This window comes from Labrus bergylta, unplaced genomic scaffold, assembly GCF_963930695.1.
Source record: "Labrus bergylta unplaced genomic scaffold, fLabBer1.1 SCAFFOLD_37, whole genome shotgun sequence".
In the NCBI taxonomy this organism is placed as follows: Eukaryota; Metazoa; Chordata; class Actinopteri; order Labriformes; family Labridae; genus Labrus; species Labrus bergylta.
In genome coordinates, this window is record NW_027077280.1 from 446,689 (window position 1) to 466,547 (window position 19,859).

The 19,859-nt window shown below is 40.1% G+C and overlaps 1 protein-coding gene across 1 annotated transcript; it reads right to left on the reverse strand.

Annotated features, from left to right (window-relative positions):
- Positions 1-11,855: 11,855 nt before the first annotated feature.
- Positions 11,856-15,448, reverse strand: exosc6 (exosome component 6). Its single transcript, XM_020653082.3, has 2 exons — positions 15,104-15,448; positions 11,856-12,501 (listed from the first exon to the last, which is right to left on the reverse strand). Exons 1-2 carry the CDS (start codon positions 15,379-15,381, stop codon positions 11,955-11,957), a joined length of 825 nt encoding a protein of 274 aa, XP_020508738.1. The 5' UTR covers positions 15,382-15,448; the 3' UTR covers positions 11,856-11,954.
- Between the last annotated feature and the right edge of the window lie 4,411 nt (positions 15,449-19,859).

The window sequence follows — 19,859 nt, forward strand, 5'->3', positions numbered from 1 at the left end:
TTTTTTCTCCTGTGTGTTTTTAAGATAATGTTCGTGTATGTGAAATATGTACGGTCAGGTGCATCATTTGAACTGTTCATCTTCTGACTCTTTTTTTGTGGTAATACGCTCTTCCTTAAGCCTATTTCACACACGCACTCCTTACATTTTCTTAATATTTTCGAGACAGCATGCCCCCTGAAATCTTCCTGAGTCGCATGTTCACACACTTCTAAGGGCTGCTTCATGAGCGTAAATGTTCACATACTTGCCTTTGTACAATGCGTGTTACTGGAGGATTCCTCTAGAGGGAGCACCACATAAACCAGACTGTAAAACACAGAGATGAGCTGTCACCACGCTATTTTGGGACACATTTTTGGATGTTGCGGGACTCGATTAGTTAAAGAAAGAATGTGTGACTTTTTGATCCGGTATAGGCCTTTGAGCACTAGCATGAAACCAAAACAAACTGCTGTTTGGAGACACACACTGAATCCTCCGCTCTCCTACAGCGACACACCTCCAACTCCTCTCCCCTTGCGTATATATGCACAAAGGAGTTATCAAATTGGAACGCACCATAACAATAAAGCACAAAGCACAAACGGCAGACAAAACTGTCCTTGTCTCAAGCTTGTGTTAGCAGGCTAGCCCTCTTTAGTTAGCACGTGGCTTCACATTGCATGACCATTGTGGAGGCCATTTTAATCATGATAACTTTAGTTTCAGATGTATGGTTTAAGTTGTGTTAATAGAGTATATTTTGTGTGTTGTAAGAAATATGTATTAATTTATGAGAAGTACTTGATTTGACATGGAAACCTTTATGGTGAATAATGGATTTATTTGGGCATATTTTGGCAGGTATTTTGTGTTATGGGTGGAGCCGAGTTAAGGTGGAGCCGAGTTAATTAATTTGGGTGCGATGCACAGGTGGAGAGAAAAAAGGTAGATCGTTTTGTTTGTGGATTGTGGTGGAGGTTTAGGAGCCAAGCAGCAAATGTTTTTTGATCGTGACCTTTTGTTTTGAGTTTTGATATATTCATTTTGGATCTGTTCTGGATACAAGTGGAATTACGAATAAAATAAGAAATCAAGTGAAACAACGGATCTGTGAGTATATTAAAGTGGACACGCATCAGGAACGAACAGGTTGGCTCCTATGACACAAGTGACACTTTTTATATGACACACAAGAAGAAATTGCCACTACAACCATGACCTATAAACGCTTATGTGAAATAAACAGTGAGTACAGTATGTTATTCTTCTTTCCTCTAGTCCCTCACTCACTTTATACACAAATGGATGAGCCGCCCGGCTGTCCCGTCCGTGTAGACGCGATGTAAACACGGCTCAGACAATCTTACGGTCAGCTGGACTCGCACATCTCACTTGAAGTCATGACTCAGAGAGATATTTACAGAGAGGATTATACTGGATTTCTGCAAAATGTATGTGTAAAATGTAGCACACTCTACCTTTAACTTTTCTTCAAAATGTTCCGCCACTGTTGTAGCGGCTCTCTGGTGTCTCTTAAGTAGTCATCGCCATACATCTCTACTCTGCTCCTAGCAGTTATATGCATATTGCATCTCGCGTTTATTCCTGAGGGCATGCACAACCAACGCTCTGATGTCATGTGTATATGAAGTAAAAATCATGTATACTCGGGGCTTAAGCAGGAGACTTTCACAGTCTGACGGAAGGGGAGGGCCTCAAGAGGCAAGACAAGACGCAGGAAATGGCAGACTGAGCAACACAGTCGGACACTTTGGTGACAGTCTGAGCCTTTATGTCAATGCTACGTGTGATTGAGTGTATTCACAGTGTCATCAAATGATAAAGGACATGCTTGCGAGTGGGAAAAAAAGGGAACGAAGCAGCTTCACTACGTGCATGACGATTGCTCCAGTTGCTCACCGGCAGTGTGACGTAAATGTCATCACCCCCACAGACTTGCCCGTGGTGAGATGTCCTTAATATTTACTGCTACGTTCACACCCTGACATAATGCAGAATTTTTGCCAGGGGGCTGGAATAGTGTTCAGGGTTAATACTTAAATCTCGTAAATTAACAAGTTCGAGACCAGCCTGCGCAAAAATGATTTAAGAAGATTTTACTTTATTGATCTATTGAAATTTCAGTTTTTACACTCTGTACTCATGCAACACACACATAGGCTGAAGTATATACATACATGCACACAAACAGGATCATATGGACATGCACTAATGGAGAGATGTCAGAGTGATGGAGCTGCCCACAGTGGGGAGGGGGTTTGGTACCTTGCTCAAGGGCTACAGCAGTGCTCAGAAGGTGATCTAGCACCTCTCCAGCTACCAGACCAACTGCCAAGCTTGGTCCGTGCCGGGACTTGAGCCGGCGACCCTCCGGTTCCCAACCCAAGTCCATACAGACTGAGCTACTGCCCCCCCGATGAAAATAGAACTCTCTAGAAGTCTTTAAAGAATAAAAGAACAAAGTGGTTATTTTAGTCTTTATCAGAAGAGCAGCAGTATTCTGTTCTCAAATGACAAACATGGAGCATCTTGTCCTAAATGTTTCACTAATAAGGAAAAATGCTACTTCATTGTGTAGTCGGTAAAAACAGTTAATTCAAGAGAAGTTTTCACTTCAATTTGGAAGACCTTGTTTATCTGTAAAATGATGAACAGGACACAAACTGTCTCTGCACATGAGACACTTTAACAAGGCAGACAGATAACAGACGCAAATAGTTGTGTTGAGGCTTTACTTATGCAGATATGAAACTACACATGCTTTTGGCACATCATCATCTTCACATTGTCATAAAATATCAGCACCCTGAAAAGATACTGCAAGAAACTGAAGAAAGAACCACACTGACTGGGAGGAAGTTGTCTTCAGAGGAAAAGACTTCATAATTTTCTCGTAAATTTACGACTTTAATTAAAAAAAAAAAAAATAAAATAAAGTTTTAACGTGGCCCTAATCCTCTGTCGTACTATTCTCCTGAGCCTTGTGTTTAATTATAACATGAAGGAGGCCGTATCAGTCTCCACTTAAACTGTCATCACACTAACATTGTGCTATTCATTTTATCACTGTTGACAGTTTTCATGCTCACCATTGTGACTTGTATCAATCTGTTGTCTGGCCCTTCATGGGTCAGCATAGAAAGCAGCACATTATTCTGTTTGTTCATTGGTCAACTCACTCCTTACCTGACTTCTCTTCTGTCTACAAACATCTCCATCCATACAACCTGATCTCAAAACTGGGTCACTTTAAAAAATATCAAGGGGTAGGACTGCTTTTAGTGTTGCTGACCCCTTTATGTGGAAAAATGACGGCTTCTCTTGTATCGTACCGTGTTTTCAAAGAACTAGTGAAAGTAATTGCAACTGCTGTAAAATGTGACTTTTTAACGAGGGCACGGGTTTGCGAGAATTATTGTGTGTATATGAATATATTTGTAATTATTTAAACTGCCTGTTATATGTTTTTTTTTTCTTGTTATAGCTTTCATTGTATTGCTGCAGGACCTCAGTCTCAGTAAAATAAAGGATGATAAATAGTTTCCATCCTTTTTCTAGTTAATTTCTTGGGCAATCCCATTATTTAAACTGGCCTTTTTTCAAAACTGATATGAGTGCATTTCAAGTGTTTCTCCGCCAGTTATAGTCAATATAAGAATCATTTCAGTAGAGAGCAGATTGAAGCCTCTGTGTTTGTTTTCTTAGCTACATAAACATTAAAGGTCAGCAGCTCTTACAGATTGTTTAACCATATAACAGGTTAACCTTTAGGGAACAATGTACTCTAGCCGCAAGTGAGCGAGATGTTGCTAGGAGTCCGGAAAAAAACCCCATCAGGGGCCGTATTCACAAAGCCTCCTGAGTATTAAAGTTGCTCCTAGTGACAAAATTCTTAGAAAATTCTTAGAATCAGGAAATTTACGAAGAATTTGCCCTCAAGATTAGGACTAGATCCTTGTGAAGTTGAAAGTAATTCACAAAGCGTCTTAGCCCTTAAGAGAGCTCCTAAGATGTAAAAGTGTAAGGATTAGTGAGGAGGACTTTTAACAGGATGAAGAGTTTCTCAAGCTGAGGAGAAAATCAAGAAATGTTCTCCAAACACAACATGAAGAATATTTTTGATTCATAGTTGGGCCAAACAGACAAAAATAATCACATTTCAATCTATGACTTTTTTCAGTACGAAGTGAGACATGCATGTTGAGTTTCTCTACATGTGGTTACCTCCACAGGTTCATCCAATCACTAATTAAGCCTCTTCACATGATGATGTAACGATCAGCATGTGAAGAAGCTGCTGCACAAGTGGACATGTGATTTTAAACATCTTGTAGGCTTTATACTTATAAAGTACGTCTTACAAATGATCAAACAGATGCTAATTTCAAAGTGTTCATAATAACACAATGTCTGACTAGATTCTCCGTTTGACTTTTTATCTCCAGTTTTTTTTTTGATTAGCCAATCACAGCTTGTGAACAAATGTGTCATACCTAAGATAAAAGTTTGTGTCCATTCCTCGCTCTGAGAATGTTTGCTAAGAATTTTTAAGCTAAGTTAGGAGCTTTCTGAGAGGATTCTCAGAATGTTTGTGAATACGGGCCCAGATCTTTATTTACACACTTGAGATTTTCAGCTGGACAAAAATGTAATTCCAAATGAATGTAGAGATGGATGTAGAGATAAGATATAGTTTACATTACAATTATAAATGATATGACTGTTTTTTGCCTTGTATATGTGGTCTTGCTGGAAAAGGGGATAAATATTAGCTAGCAACAGGGGAAACTGTCTGTCTGATCCAGTCATTAGCATGTGGAAGAATTTGTCAGCTAAGGAGTCAACATTTAAAGATAAGATACGAAAATTTTGTATAATTTCTACTTTGATTAGTTTCAGTTTCTTCTGCCGGAGCCATAACTTCACTAAACATGCACTGACCCCCCACTCTTTTTACACTTACTTACACCCTCATATGTCCAATACATCTTCTCCCCTCTCCTATTTCCTGACTTCTCCTTGTGCAATAATTAATTTCAAAAGTAAAATATTTTACTTCCTGTGCAATACATCATTTTTCTACCTGTCCAATATATATTTTTCCCACATGTGCAAAAATGTCCTGCGCAATTTATGTTTTTTCGTGCCACAAGTTACTTTGTAACTTTGCAATGTACATTATCTGCAGTGGAATACTTTATTTTTATTTTTTTATTTTTTACACACTGAGAAGTACTGCATGTCTTTGGCCCTGTATAGGCCCTCTCTTGCGCAAATAAATACAGATGACCGTTTAAGCGAAGACACTAAAAATGTGTTCTCAGCTGTAACACCCTCTGTACTCATTTCCAGTTTCTGCTATTTTTAGCATACATAGCTGTTGTGCAATACAAGTGAAAGTAGAGATTAAAACAAATCCAGATTAAGATGCTGCAGTTCTTTGATCACTTTCTTTAATGGTGCTGCTGCAGGAAACATTTGTGTGTAGCATGTAGTTTTTCCTATTCTCCACCTGACTTGTTAAAATGAGGTTGAAGTCTTGTCAAATTTCTAAGACTTCCTTTTGCATGCGCTCTTTGTCTAGACAGTCTGATAAGCAACAAAAAGGGAAGAAAGGAGTTTGAGTTGAGAAACTATCTAAAAGGGATGATCCGCTGCACAGGCAGATATCTATTTCCAAACACTCATTCAAGGTAAATCCATATAAGATGATTATCAATGGGTTCCAAGACTGCGTTTGAAAACAGAATCTGCTTTAAAACCTCATCATAGAGACCCGAAATGTATATGTTTGGGGCTTTCAGTAATGGCTGCTGGCTGTACCAATCAAAATCATGACATGTTATCTGATAAACCTGGTTTAGCTCAGACGATCAGGCGCCTCACATACAGATGCTATAGTCTTCAATGCATGGGTCGCAGCACACACCTCGAGCCTTTGATTCATGATAAGCCAACATTTCCTCTCTCCTCAGCTGCCCAAACAACAAAGGTGAAAAAATGACATACCATGTGCTAAAGCATTAAAGCACATAGAGAGCAACCTATGCATTGTTCAGCAATTAGTTTGACTCTCTGGACAGTGGATAGACTCGGAAACTCGGGGTTTGAGAGAGTGGGGAATGACATCCGGGAAAGGAGGCATAGGTCGGCTTCGAACCCAGGCCGCCCCGCTTTTGAGACCTACAGCCTCTGTACATGGGGCATGCGAACCAACCACTGGGTTGTATATATCTGCTTATATCTTCTTACATGTTGGTCTCCATCAAGTAGCTGGGTTCTTAAAATGTTTATGATTTTTAAGTTTATTATGTTGGTCGGATTTTTGCATGTTTTTTTTGTTTTTGCTGTTGTTTGGGTTCTTATGCTTTGTCCTCATGCATGTTTCTCCTGTTGATAAAAAAAAGCACTTTGCAAACCCTTGTTTTTAAAGGTGCTATTTAAATGAGTGATTTTTAAAATGATTATTAACACCTCTATCTAAAGCATTACATGTAGACCTCAGTGCAGTCGCTGTTTGTATTGGTCTGTGTGATTGCAGCCCGAGGGAAACAGAATCTGTCAGTGCGACTTTAGAGCTTACTGTGAAGTGTTACATACCTCAGCGAACACTGATAGCAGCCGCATTGTTCAGGGCAGGAACCAGGGCGATAATGAGGTCTGTGACAGGCTGATAAAAATAAACACCATATACACTCAACACAGAACAAAAAAACAGATGAAAAACACAAGCCACCATAAGCCGCATATAAACAGACAGAAAATAGGATTCTCACTCCTGTGTTATAATGATGACGCGCACTGACACCTTAGGAGTTTTATTTACTCACACCTTCATCGACACTCATAAAGCGATGTACACATGAACCTGAGTGACTCAGCTGATACCTGTCCACATGGCTTCATGGCTGTTCCTCATACACTCATTTCTGTTTCCATGAGTTGTATCACCTACAGGACGTCTTGCACCTGCCTCATCTGTGAATGGGACTCTGAGACAACATCTCCTTCATGCTGCTATGATGTGCTCTCACGTTTTTTACTAATTTTAAGTTCCTCGTGTGGATTAAACTCCAAAAAGTATCCTACACATTTTCCCTCAAAGCATCTCACATATCCAGGCCGGTCAATAAGCCACCCTGAGATTGCTGGGTGAAGTCAATTAAATTGTTTTTAAAAGAACCTAGACTTTCCTAAATAGACTTTGCAATGTGCCGTCATCTTCGAGCCTTTTTCCCCATTTGTGCGTTATTGCCTCTTCTATGCATCCGTGCTCCTAATTCTAGTAGAAACACTTCCTGTGCAACAAACCATGACAGACTGGACTGTGATGTGAAGCAGAGGAGAATACATTTTGCGCAGTAAGTATGTGCCTGGTTGGGAGGACATCTGCCCGAACGGGAAAAAGAGTTTTTTTTATCAATGTGATACTGAGCTGAGGAATGCTGGGACAGTCATGTTTCGGGAAAACAAGGTCTTTGACTGACCTCAGCCTCCCGATCACACCGAAGCGTTAACAGAGTGACACACTGACAAGCCTCTGTGTGTGTGTGTGTGTGTGTGTGTGTGTGTGTGTGTGTGTGTGTGTGTGTGTGTGTGTGTGTGTGTGTGTGTGTGTGTGTTCACAGAGGCTAAAACATACATACAACAACATACAGAATGTTGATTGTCAGTACTTTAGTGTGCCACACATCATTGTAGTTAAAGGCTTCATGGTTCCTGTTATAAGACATCACACATGGAGCCACTCAAAAGGAGTCCAGGATCCTGCGCAAAATAACGTTGTCTACATTTTTTATACAAGATACATTTTAGATACAGGAGGTTTTAAAATGATGCAATCTCCATTATTTTTCTTGACAGCATCCCGATGAACAAAAACTCAGAAAAAATAAAAATAAAATACAGATTTTTAACCTCAAGCTGCAAAGAGCACCAAAACAGGGCCAACATATTTGTGCAATTTAGACAGTGTGCAGGATGTTGGGGGCCTGTAGGATTCTATTTTAGGTGGCTTTTTTAGAATTTTTACTAGTATCATAGTTAGGGTTAGTATCAAGTTTTACAATTCTGGTTTTGTAACAAAATACAGTGTTTGGTATGCAAATCATTAACGTTTAATACGAACCACCTTAAATCCAGGTAGCCATTACAGCTGAATTTATACCGTGCACAAATGTGCCGTTATACATCTTATTCGTGATGCCTGTGGGTGTTGTAAGCTATATTAAAAAATGCTGGTATGTGATTTGAAGTGTGTAATTTTGTACTTGTGCATTAGCAACAAAAAGAGACTTCATTTCTTCAACGGTTGTTCAAAAATCAAGCAATATGGAAAACAAATGTTCGTAATTGAGTAGGGGGAAAAGCCTCTAACACAGTAGCTATTGCAGAGACTTAAATGATATAATGACAATAATTAAGTGTAATTAAAAAGAAAACTTTACATTATACTGTATATTACGAGGCCCCTGAACTCCCAAAAAGTGAATATTATATTTTATTTTTTGCACACATGTTATCGTCTTGTGCAAAATATTATTATCCTGTGCTCACAAGACTTTAACTTGTGTGCACAACATAATATTTTTTATACTTTTTGGGACTTCAGGGGCTCCGTATTTGATTGCTTGTCTTGCTTGTTTTTAAATATTTGTATAACAAACTCTTTGAATGATATTGCACCATTCTTTCAGGCTAGGCCCCTGAAATTCCCAGTGAGAGGGCCCTGAAATCAAAGTATTTACATTTGATCAGTGCTGTTAGCACTAGCCTCCTGGCTAACATTAGCTCCCTGTGCCTGGCTCCTATCAGCCTTTGAAGCTGACTGAAATATGTTTGTTGACAAGTTCTTGTAAGGGTCAAATGCCCAAGCCAACTCCTTCCTTTCCATCTTCTTTTCTGGCATTCTCACTTAGTGCAGGTCCTGGAATAGCTTTGCTGATTGCAACAGGCAACAGTTAAGTTCACTGGGCTTGCTCCTGGGAACATTACAAAAAAAGAGGCTCATGTTATTTTAAGAAGAGGGGGTTTATATTTTGAAACATGCTTCATTTTACTGAAGCAACAATACAAATAAAATGTGTGTATTTTTTGCTTTAAGAGGTAATAAGAGTAATTTGGTGTAAAATAAAATATGTGGTCATTGTTGCTTAAAGGGTCACAAATTATATTCCTTTTTAACCAGTTTAAATGAGTCATAGAGGCCCCCAAGACATGTGAAGTTTCTTGCCAAATATCCACTCTGATGCTATATTTTATCATGCCTGTAAACTCCTCTTTTTCAGCCCTGCTCAGAACAGGCTGTTTCTGTGTCTGCACCTTTAAATGTAAATGAGCTGTGTCTGAGCACGCCCCTCTCTGGAAGGGCTCTGGTGTCTCTGGCTTTCTCGCTCCATGTCCTATTCTTTACGGTGAGAAGGCAGACTCAGAGGGCAGAACAAACACCTAGCTGGGGGAGGGGTTACTGTCCTTTGTGATGTCATGAAGGTAAAATCTCCAAACGGCCTGTTTGAGCACACATTTTCTGAAAAGTGGAGCAGGAAAAAGACAGACAGGATAGATTCTCCTTATCATTGGGTGGTTTGTAGGCAGACCAGGGACACATGATAGTGTTCAAAAAACGTGGTAAAGTGGATTTTGCATACTATGTGACTTCAAAATATAAGGATGGACCATGATTTTTTTGTGTTAACTTTAATGGGCCCTCCCAATGTGACTGGGCCCCAGAAAGCATGCTCCATGCAGATATTTTAGAAACTTTTAATTTAAAAAAAAGAATAATCTGTGAGAGATGACAAGAAAACTATCAATTGATTCTTGTTCCTCATGTCCCTGGCTGTACCCCTGAGAATTTTCAGCAGATTTTCCTGAAGAGTTTTTGAAATAATTAAAGTTGAATTCTGGTCAAATTGAATTCTGGTCATAGAGATGCTGATATTCCAGGAATGTTTGAGATGAAGGCACAGAGCTGCATCAGTCAGCCTCGACAGACATTCCCACAGTTGCTAAGTGAGTTATTCCTTTGATTGAAAGGTCATTTTGTGTCCTCCATATTTTCTTTTGTTTGTTTTTGTTTCCGGTTTTACAGAAGTTGGCACCAACATAAAAAAGGCTGGAGCCAAGATCCAACAAACCCCCCCAAAATACCCTCCAGATTTACGCTGTGATTTACAAACTGCACGACAGACCAACAACCTCAAGCCAAACAAGTTCAACTTTGTTTTAGACGTTGCCAAAACAGGCCAGAAGTTTCCTTGAAATAATAAAGTGAAATTGTTATTGCTGTTAAAATATTCTATCTAAATAGATTATTCTCAGAGACGTCAGCGTGTCTCACCTATAGTGTACCAAAATGTTCCCGTGCTTCTCAACGCCACTCTCAAAAAGGAAAAGGTCAACATTTACCATCTGTTTTTAACGTGTTGTACAATCATTATCAGGAGGTGTTTCTAGGAGACAGAGTGGTAGTAGTCCTACTATTCAGTATGAACACACAGTAGGAAAGACAGTAACATACAGAATATAAAATAAACCAATAAAGACACATTTAAATAGTGAAATGATTATTTAAATAGAGGGGGAAAGGTTTTATAATAATGCAGATATTTGTTATATTGTCTGTTGTTAATTAAACTGTGATTTCAGTCGGGACTTTAAATTAAGATTAAAAATTGATTAAATTAATCCACGCTCGTTTGTTTTGATTTGGAGGCGGACGTGACGTGCCGATTTACGTTTAATTTTGCACAGCATTGTGGGTGGTAAAATACAATTAATTTCCTGAAAGCACGCATCCATACTGCATAAAACCCGGAAGTTAGTATCCATACTGAAATGTTCAGTATACTGCGCGGACCCAAAAAATGCATGCTGAATGACCACGAAAGTTCAGTATACTGAAACTCCATACCGAATAGTACGTACTGCATACTTAACTGTGACAATTCGGAAAGGGCCCAAGTTTCATGCTTCTTGCGGTCGGCGCGGCGATATTGCGTAATCGCGGTCGGCGCGAGAATGGTCCGCGGAGGGTCTGAGCGCCCAGCCGACCGCGTTGGGTTGCAACCATAGTTGCAACGTAATATTTACAGTCTATGCGTTGCAATGATTGGCTACAGGGCCCGGAAGTACTTTCTTCTGGCCGTGTTGAGCAATCAGAGCGCTCTGACCGCAATCAGTATGAAACGACTCGATGTTTGCAGGGACCGTGCTCGCCGCGTCATAGACCCCCCAACCCCCTCCAATTATTTTTATTTCAGCTCTAAATAAATCACACAAGATACAAGTTTGCACCCCTTGATAAAGTCATAATATAAATGTTTTTGTAAATTTCCCCGTTGTGGGATAAATAAAAGATTATCTTATCTTAATAAAGCCATGTTATTTTATTCCAGACAATACCGGTTTAAACCAGACTTTAACTCTGAGGAAAGCTCCAGGAAAGCTAATGGCACAGGATCTCTGTATTTGTGTATTTTTGTTGGCCAAACATTTCTGTAAAAGACCGCCTTTATTACTTCTTTTTGCAGTTTGTTGTAACCTGGTAGGTTGCTATTCTGTAAAAGTACCTAAGTGTGACCTGTGGTTCTCAACTCGTCTAGCCTCAGGACCTACCACCATTTCCTCTGAAAAATTGAGACCCAAATTTTAGATATTTTTCGAAAGCCCTTCACAGGGTTTAAAAAAAAAAAAAAAAATTTACACACGTTTTTATCCAGGCACACATTTGCGACCCACTGAAAATGGCTCTGCCAACTGACCCACCAGTTGAAAACCACTGCTCTAGACAAACCTGGATATTACAATGCGAGCAAATTTGAACAACACAATGAAATCTGTCTCAGGAGTTTTCTTTTTGAAGAATTTAATAGAAAACAGGGAAAAGTAGGCATTAAGACTGAAAAAGTGAGAAATAGAAAGAGCATAAAGTTATTAGTTAGAGTCCTTCAGCTCTCTGACGGTGGGGGTGCAGCCCTGCGCACAGCTTTGGCCAAGGCTTGTTGGATGACTGGGTACAGTTTATAGCATCCCTCGATGCAGGTTCGAACCCCCGCTGTCAGAGTCTCTTCAGTCATTTCTCCGTCTGACTGCATCCCAGAAATCTGGTTCAAGCTGGGAAGAAACGCAACAGTCAGACCGCCCTGGTTCTCGCTGCTGAGCGAGCCGCAGCTGTTTTCTTCCATGTAAGAGGGGTCTACCACATACGAGGCACCGTCCTGGCAGATGGAACAACCGAGCACCAGATCATACATTTCTATCCCGGCGTCTGCCAGAGCAAGGGAGGCACATGTGACAGCATGGGCCAGAACTGAACCACTGTTCTCAAGAACCATCACGTTGATCTCGATCTGGGAGCGGGGGTATTTGTGGAGGCAGACGGCTGGCTGCAGACTCTCATGCAGCATCAGGGAGAGATCCTTGTCCTGGCTCCCCTGAATCCAGGAGCCCCTCTCCGAGCAGGAAAAGGGAGCGAAACGCATGTCAGTCGTCAACCTGGACAAACAAAGAGAAACATAAACTTATTTTACAGAAGATATCACATACAGACTAAAAGTGTCTACTTGAAAAGATTATTAAAGGTATAATATTTAATGTAAAAGAATTTTACATTAAAATATCTAAATTAATTAAAATTGACTAAACATGTTATATAAATATATATATATATATTTATTCAGTACTTACTCAAATATTTCCATCAGTTATCAAAACCAGAGAAATTTTATAGTTCATCATGACAGTGGCCATAACAGATCCGCCATGAGAAACACATGTTTATCGTTGCCAAGGAAACACCAGATGTTACAACAAAGACCGCTACATAAGCTAGCGGAAGCTGCTACTGAAAGCTGCCGTACTGTTGCTGTATGTGCTTATGTGATAAACACTTAAAAGAGTTGATTTTCATTGTGGGTGGGGGTTGGAGAAGCAGTGAGAACTCCCATGATTCCCCTCCAGCCTCGACGCTGGCAACGGAATTCACATACTGTACCTTTAAGAAGTTAGGTTGTCAAGATGTGACCTGATACAGTAAAAAAGTATATCTCATGTGTTTCCATTGGACATATATACCATTAACAGTATAAACATGATATAAGCACAAGACTCTATCAAATACACCAGAGTTTGATCAGTTTTTTCTTTACTAAAAAAAAAGATATGATGAGACAACAGGTGTCACGATACCAGGTTCTTAAACTTTGGTATACACTTAATAAAAATGTAATTATACTGATACATGTTTCAAAACCACAGCACCAAAAGTAGACCACAGACGTCTTAAGGCAGCCAATGTTGAGTTTTAATTTCTAAACGTTGCAGGCAAACTCCTGCACACTGTCTTAAATACACATTGGCAACTTATATGTGCACTTTAGACAACTCTCTCACTCTCTCTCTTTACTTACAGCAGCTTTAGGTCTGAGTTTTTTTTTTTAAAGCTTTCCGGTGGATAAGGACACCAAACACCATTCTCTATTACAAATTGGTGTAGTGTTCAGTTGTATCCACTGTGGGTGGATTCCACCACCACAGCACCATTGGGTGGGGTTTCCAGGGCACCTTGGTGCTGTGACACAGACGGAGCAAACTGTGAACCTGAATATTCAGGGAGATGTTCTAAGTTGGATTGTAAAACAGAACCCATTTTAATATGTCGAGACTAGCAGGTCAGTCTTTGTCCGTCAGGTAAATAAGACTCATTATATTCAGAATTTGAGAATTTCTTTTTTACCTTTTGTACTTTCATTTCCTATTTTTGCTTAATGTCATGTTTCTTGAGGATCTATATTCTTCAACATATATTCATATTTAAACTTCTGTTTGCACTAATGATTCAATTTAGTGATTTTTAAATGTCTTCTTTTAATGTTTGTGTCATTTTGTAATGATGCTTATGATGTCTTGTGTGAAGCACTTTGAATCACCTTGTTGCTGAAATGTGCTTATATATGGGTGTTCATCCACAAACATCCATCTCTCCAAGCACTCTATGAACGTTGTGTTGGTAGACAGGCACAGAGAATAGTGTCCGAACCGACCTGCATTCTTCACTGAGCTTCAGCTTGTACACTCTGGATAGAGTAAGGGTCCCTCAGACCAGGCTGAACTGCTATAAACATCCATTTGTGCTGATGTCCTTTAATATTCTGAATAATAATAATAGTAATTTAGGATGATGTGGCAAGGAGTTGTGTAATATGTCAATATGTCACTGCTCTGGGAAGGTGTTTTTATATGTGTGGAATTCTTGCATATTTTGTATGATCCCTATGTATGTACTTTTTAAAAGAAATTATCTTTTAACTGCAGGACAGAGTCCTGAGCACTTACAACCACATATACTTCAGGAAGAAGTACAACCTGTACCCTTCGGGTAGAATTAGGTATCTTCAGTGGTGTAGTGCAGGGTATACGCACACAGGTATACGGAGTATACCCACTTATTTTTCAGTCTCCATAGAGTATACCCACTTCTAAATATCCTCTGATTCACATCATTGATTCATCAACATTATTTCACAGTATGCTGCAATTTGTTTTCCTAGGATGGTGAAGGGATGAACCTCCCTACTCTGTCTCTAATTTGCTAGTGTGCACTAACTAAATATGCAAGAGCAGTCTTAAAGCCATTGTTTTTCTCAGAGGCCATTCATCCTTTGGTAGACGGGCCGCTTAAAATAAGCATTTTTGGGGAAAATTAAGAGTATACCCACTTCTTCAGGCACCACTACATCACTGGGTATCTTATCTTGTAAATAAATGTGCCTTGCCTATTGATGCGGATGCAGTGTACGGACTAAGCCAACCTATATGTTATTATGATATTAATGAAATTGACAGAACAAAGAGTTCGTTATCGTATCAATGGATGAAATGTTACTTTTAATACAGCCAACATTATTCACTTAAGTTGTCATACAAGATCAGCTTAGACTCTGTTCTCCCAGCTTCCAGCAGTGTCACAGAAAATACCAAGTTACATAGACACATAAATACAACCTACTAAGGAATAAAATCAAGTAACCTGTACCGCTGTTTACGGTTTTGTTAATCAGCATTTAAGCAAAGTTGTAGTTTTAAAAATACTTCATACCTTCCAAATTTCATATCTGTCTCATCTTTGCGCTCCGTCTCTCTGGGGCCGTAAACACAGCACATCAACTTGGTGTTTCCAGCCTCGATGTACGCGGAGCCTTTAGCCTGGCTCACCAGCCCGCAGCGGACGAACACCGGCCGGACATCCACTTGATCCCGCTGCCGGCCGTCTGCTCTCGGGCCGTGCGAAGGGGGAGCGGCCGCCGGTTTGCACAAAAACAGTGACGGGCTCTGGGTAACTTCTGGACCGCGAACACGTTTAGTGTCAGTCGGCATGGTGGTGGTGGTGGTGGAGAAGATGCAGCAGCGTGTGAGCGCGAGTCGGACACAAAAATCGGTCCTCCGGAAACACAGCAAACAGATACATGGTTCCGCGATATTTACATCCGGTTACATCTGACAACATCTAAAGTGTGCGTTTGCAATAATAGGAAACATTATTTGAATATCATAAAATTATGACAATGACACATTTGAGCAAAATCGTTGATACATGACATTATGAAAAAAGCCAGACCTCAAACACCAACGCGGATTTGTTGAACGATTAGAAATTCATAAAGACAATTTTAATAATATATATTTTTAAGAACATGTGCTCATCATTTTTCTTTTTTACAACTCCTAATGAAACTTTACATTACACACAATATATATTTATATTGACACCTGTGTCTTTTCCATTGCGTCAGCCAAGCCGGTTTTGTTCGAACCACTGGTGTGGCGGGCTCGTCTAAGATTGACAGCGGGCTCGTCCAATAGAAATTTAGATCAACGGATCTTGCCGGCGCCGCGGACCAATGGGCGGCCGACATAGGCGTGTCCACTCACCTTGTACTTTCCTTCTGTTCGAGCAGCGTGGACTGAAGCTGTGTGTTTGGGAGCAGCAACTGAGTCATTCTACGATAATAAAAACTTCTGTGAGTATTAACGCTTTCTGAGGAGCTATTTAAACAGAGAAAGATTACTGTACCATTCAGAAAAATTGTATTCCAGTCCCAATTGTGCTTTGAAATGTGTCCCAGTTAGAAGTGGCTTGTCTGGGCTAACATCTAGCCTGCTAACGTCGTCTTGTCAAGCTAACTTGTGAGCAGTTTACAATCAGCTGATGATCCAGTAATGCTGCAAACCTGTTTATACAACCACTTTGTTTTGTCTAGTTTGCCTTGAAACTTTTCAGGGCACAATCCCCTGAGAGCTTGTTGACACTGCAGAGGTGTCAAAGTGGTCTGAGGCATGAGAAAGTGAAATAAACCTATTGGACTATGTTAGACTTCTGGACATGTCAAATTATATCTGTATTTATTTGTAGGCACCAAAAGACACCCACTGAGGTAAATAAAGCTAAGTTGTGAAGACAAAATAAAATGAAGCTCCTCTGACTAACATGGAGTTTGAGTTTGTGGACATTGATATGTTTCCCATCCACCTTCTCTTGACACAAAGTGATTTACTGTAACCTCATGTTGTCAGAGGCTCTGATGATACTGTTTCTGTCTCCCTAACAATGTCTTATCTGTCACCCTTATTATTGCAAGCTGCTTCTCCATAATATACTTTTGCAGAGGACACAATTTCCATCCCATCGCCCCAATGTTGCTACTTTCTTTGGTTGCCAACACTGTGTTTTGGTAGTCAGGATGGGGGTGGTGGCTGTTTACCGTCCGCTTTCTGGCCCCAGAGAGCTGAAGGCACCAGCTGTGTGGTTTCCTCTGGCAGCTAGTTTGCGAATGAAATCCCCTCAAGGGAATTCAACTCTGCTGCCTTTTAATTATAGACCAAATACTGTGCTTTATGACACTGTAGATGTGGGGCTTGACACAAGTCCTTATAATGAAATGCTACACTGTTTCAGTTTCTTTAGTGCAATTGCTAATTCAGATAACAAGGGTCGTGACTCGTGGTGGTTGAACCTTTTTACTTATTGGCAAATAAGTTTGAGCAAACATAAATTGAAATGAGCTAGCACCAGAGTTCAGTATAACTTGATTGGTTATGAAAAGAGGTTAAAGTTGAATTCTGCATCTTTCAGTAAGCGCCACAGGTCCACGTCAGTGAGGTTGACTCATCCAGCACACTCAGGTCCTGTGACACACAAGGACAATAGAAGAAGCCACAGAAGAAGCATTTCACTTTACAGACACTTTCACAAAGTATTGGAATTATATTGAGGAAGAAGCAAACTTCAATGCTTGCATCAACGTAAAAAAGAAATTTATTACCACTTTGCTAGCTTTTTATGGACATGATTTCTACTTCTTAAATACATAACACAATGCGTGCAGAAGCTGCAAGTTTTTAAAATGTTAAATATTGCTTATTGCAAATTTGGATTTGGAATATCTAGAGAAAAGCAAGTCCTAATTTTTGACAGGTGGAAATGGCAACCTTTGGGATTTTGTTCTCAAAATTGTTGTCAATTCACACGGGATGCAGGCCCAAGCAGCAAGAAAATTCCTGAATTGCTGTTGCTTTACGAGAAGAGCCCAATGCCAGTTTGATGGAGGGAAATGAGTAGAGCAGAGTCCTTGTGCAGGCTGTGCATTACATTTATTTTTCCTCACCTTCCTCTGTGGCGAGTGTGAGAAAGAAAGACGAGGAATTGGGGGAAACAAAGTCAAATATTTATGTTTGATTTGTCTTCTAATGCAGTATTTCCCCTCCCATTATTTTTATATATATATATATATATATTTTGTTTAGTTTTTTTTTTTTGTGCCTTTTTAGATAGGATAGTGGATAGAGTCGGAAATCAGGGAAATAAGTCATTTCCTTCAAGTGTTTGTGTCGGCGTCCGCCTGCCACCCCCCGAAAGCTGTAAACCTAGGAGAAACACTTGTAATGCATTCATTCATGAAACCAAAATGTTCCTGTTTCAAGCTTCTCTCATGTGGTCTGCTGACCAAAGGCAGCAAACCACATATGTCTTTAATATCTTTTGGGTGTTTGAGTGCAAAAAAAAAAAAAAAAATGTCTGTTTGGGTTTTGAGAAAAACTAATGTGCATTTAATGTTAAAGTGAAATGTTTAAAACAAATCTTCTGAACACTCCACTGAGATATCAAATAACCGTGTTGGAATATTAGTTTGTGGAATACAGAAACAAACCTGAGGTTGCAAAAAAAAATGCAGTTGTCTCAGTCAATATTGATGAAACAAAAATGTGAATACGTTGTTTCATTATGTAACAATATATTGTAAGAAACTGCTTCTGTGAATAGGAATCTACAGCAGGTTATTTATCAACAGCTTTGCCCACTGTATGACCAAACACAAAACATGAAAGGGGAGCTAAGTCAACAGTTGTCACAGGTATTATGAATGTGTAACTACTTACGATATACAATGGGTACGGAAAGTATTCAGACCCCTTTATATTTTTCACTCTGTTTCATTGCAGCCATTTGCTAAAATCAAAAAAGTTAATTTTATTTCTCAAATGTACACTCAGCACCCCATCTTGACAGAAAAAAAACAGAAATGTAGAAATTTTTGCAAATTTATTAAAAAAGAAAAACTGAAATATCACATGGTCATAAGTATTCAGACCCTTTGCTCAGTATTGAGTAGAAGCACCCTTTTGAGCTAGTACAGCCATGAGTCTTCTTGGGAATGATGCAACAAGTTTTTCACACCTGGATTTGGGGATCCTCTGCCATTCTTCCTTGCAGATCCTCTCCAGTTCTGTCAGGTTGGATTATGAACGTTGGTGGACAGCCATTTTCAGGTCTCTCCAGAGATGCTCAATTGGGTTTAGGTCAGGGCTCTGGCTGGGCCAGTCAAGAATGGTCACAGAGTTGTTCCGAAGCCACTCCTTTGTTATTTTAGCTGTGTGCTTAGGGTCATTGTCTTGTTGAAAGGTGAACCTTCGGCCCAGTCTGAGGTCCTGAGCACTCTGGAAGAGGTTTTCTTCCAGGATATCTCTGTGCTTGGCCGCATTCATCTTTCCTTCAATTGCAACCAGTCGTCCTGTCCCTGCAGCTGAAACACACCCCCATAGCATGATGCTGCCACCACCATGTTTCACTGTTGGGATTGTATTGGGCAGGTGATGAGCAGTGCCTGGTTTTCTCCACACATACCGCTTAGAATTAAAGCCATAAAGTTCAATCTTGGTCTCATCAGACCAGAGAATCTTCTCATAGTCTGGGAGTCCGTCATGTGTTTTTTGGCAAACTATGTGCGGGCTTTCATATGTCTTGCACTGAGGAGAGGCTTCCATCGGGCCACTCTGTCATAAAGCCCCGACTGGTGGAGGGCTGAAGTGTTAGTTGACTTTGTGGACTTCGTTGACTTAGTTGACTTCGTTGACTTTGTGGTGTTAGTTGACTTTGACTCCCATCTCCCTACTGCATCTCTGGAGCTCAGCCACAGTGATCTTTGGGTTCTTCTTTACCTCTCTCACCAAGGCTCTTCTCCCACGATTGCTCAGTTTGGCTGGACGGCCAGGTCTAGGAAGAGTTCTGGTCGTCCCAAACTTCTTCCATTTAAGGATTATGGAGGCCACTGTGCTCTTACGAATCTTGAGTGCTGCAGAAATTCTTTTGTAACCTTGGCCAGATCTGTGCCTTGCCACAATTCTGTCTCTGAGCTCCTTGGGCAGTTCCTTCGACCTCATGATTCTCATTTGCTCTGACATGCATTGTGAGCTGTAAGGTCTTATATAGACAGGTGTGTGCCTTTCCTAATCAAGTCCAATCAGTTTAATTAAACACAGCTGGACTCCAATGAATGAGCAGAACCATCTCAAGGAGG

Excerpts from the sequence above, each read along its gene's own strand:
- exosc6 (XM_020653082.3), bottom strand. The coding sequence starts at position 15,381 with ATGCCGACTGACACTAAACGTGTTCGCGGTCCAGAAGTTACCCAGAGC. Across the intron at positions 12,502-15,103 it reads ACAGATATGAAATTTGGAAG|GTTGACGACTGACATGCGTT; the intron begins GTATGAAGTATT and ends TTGTTTGTCCAG.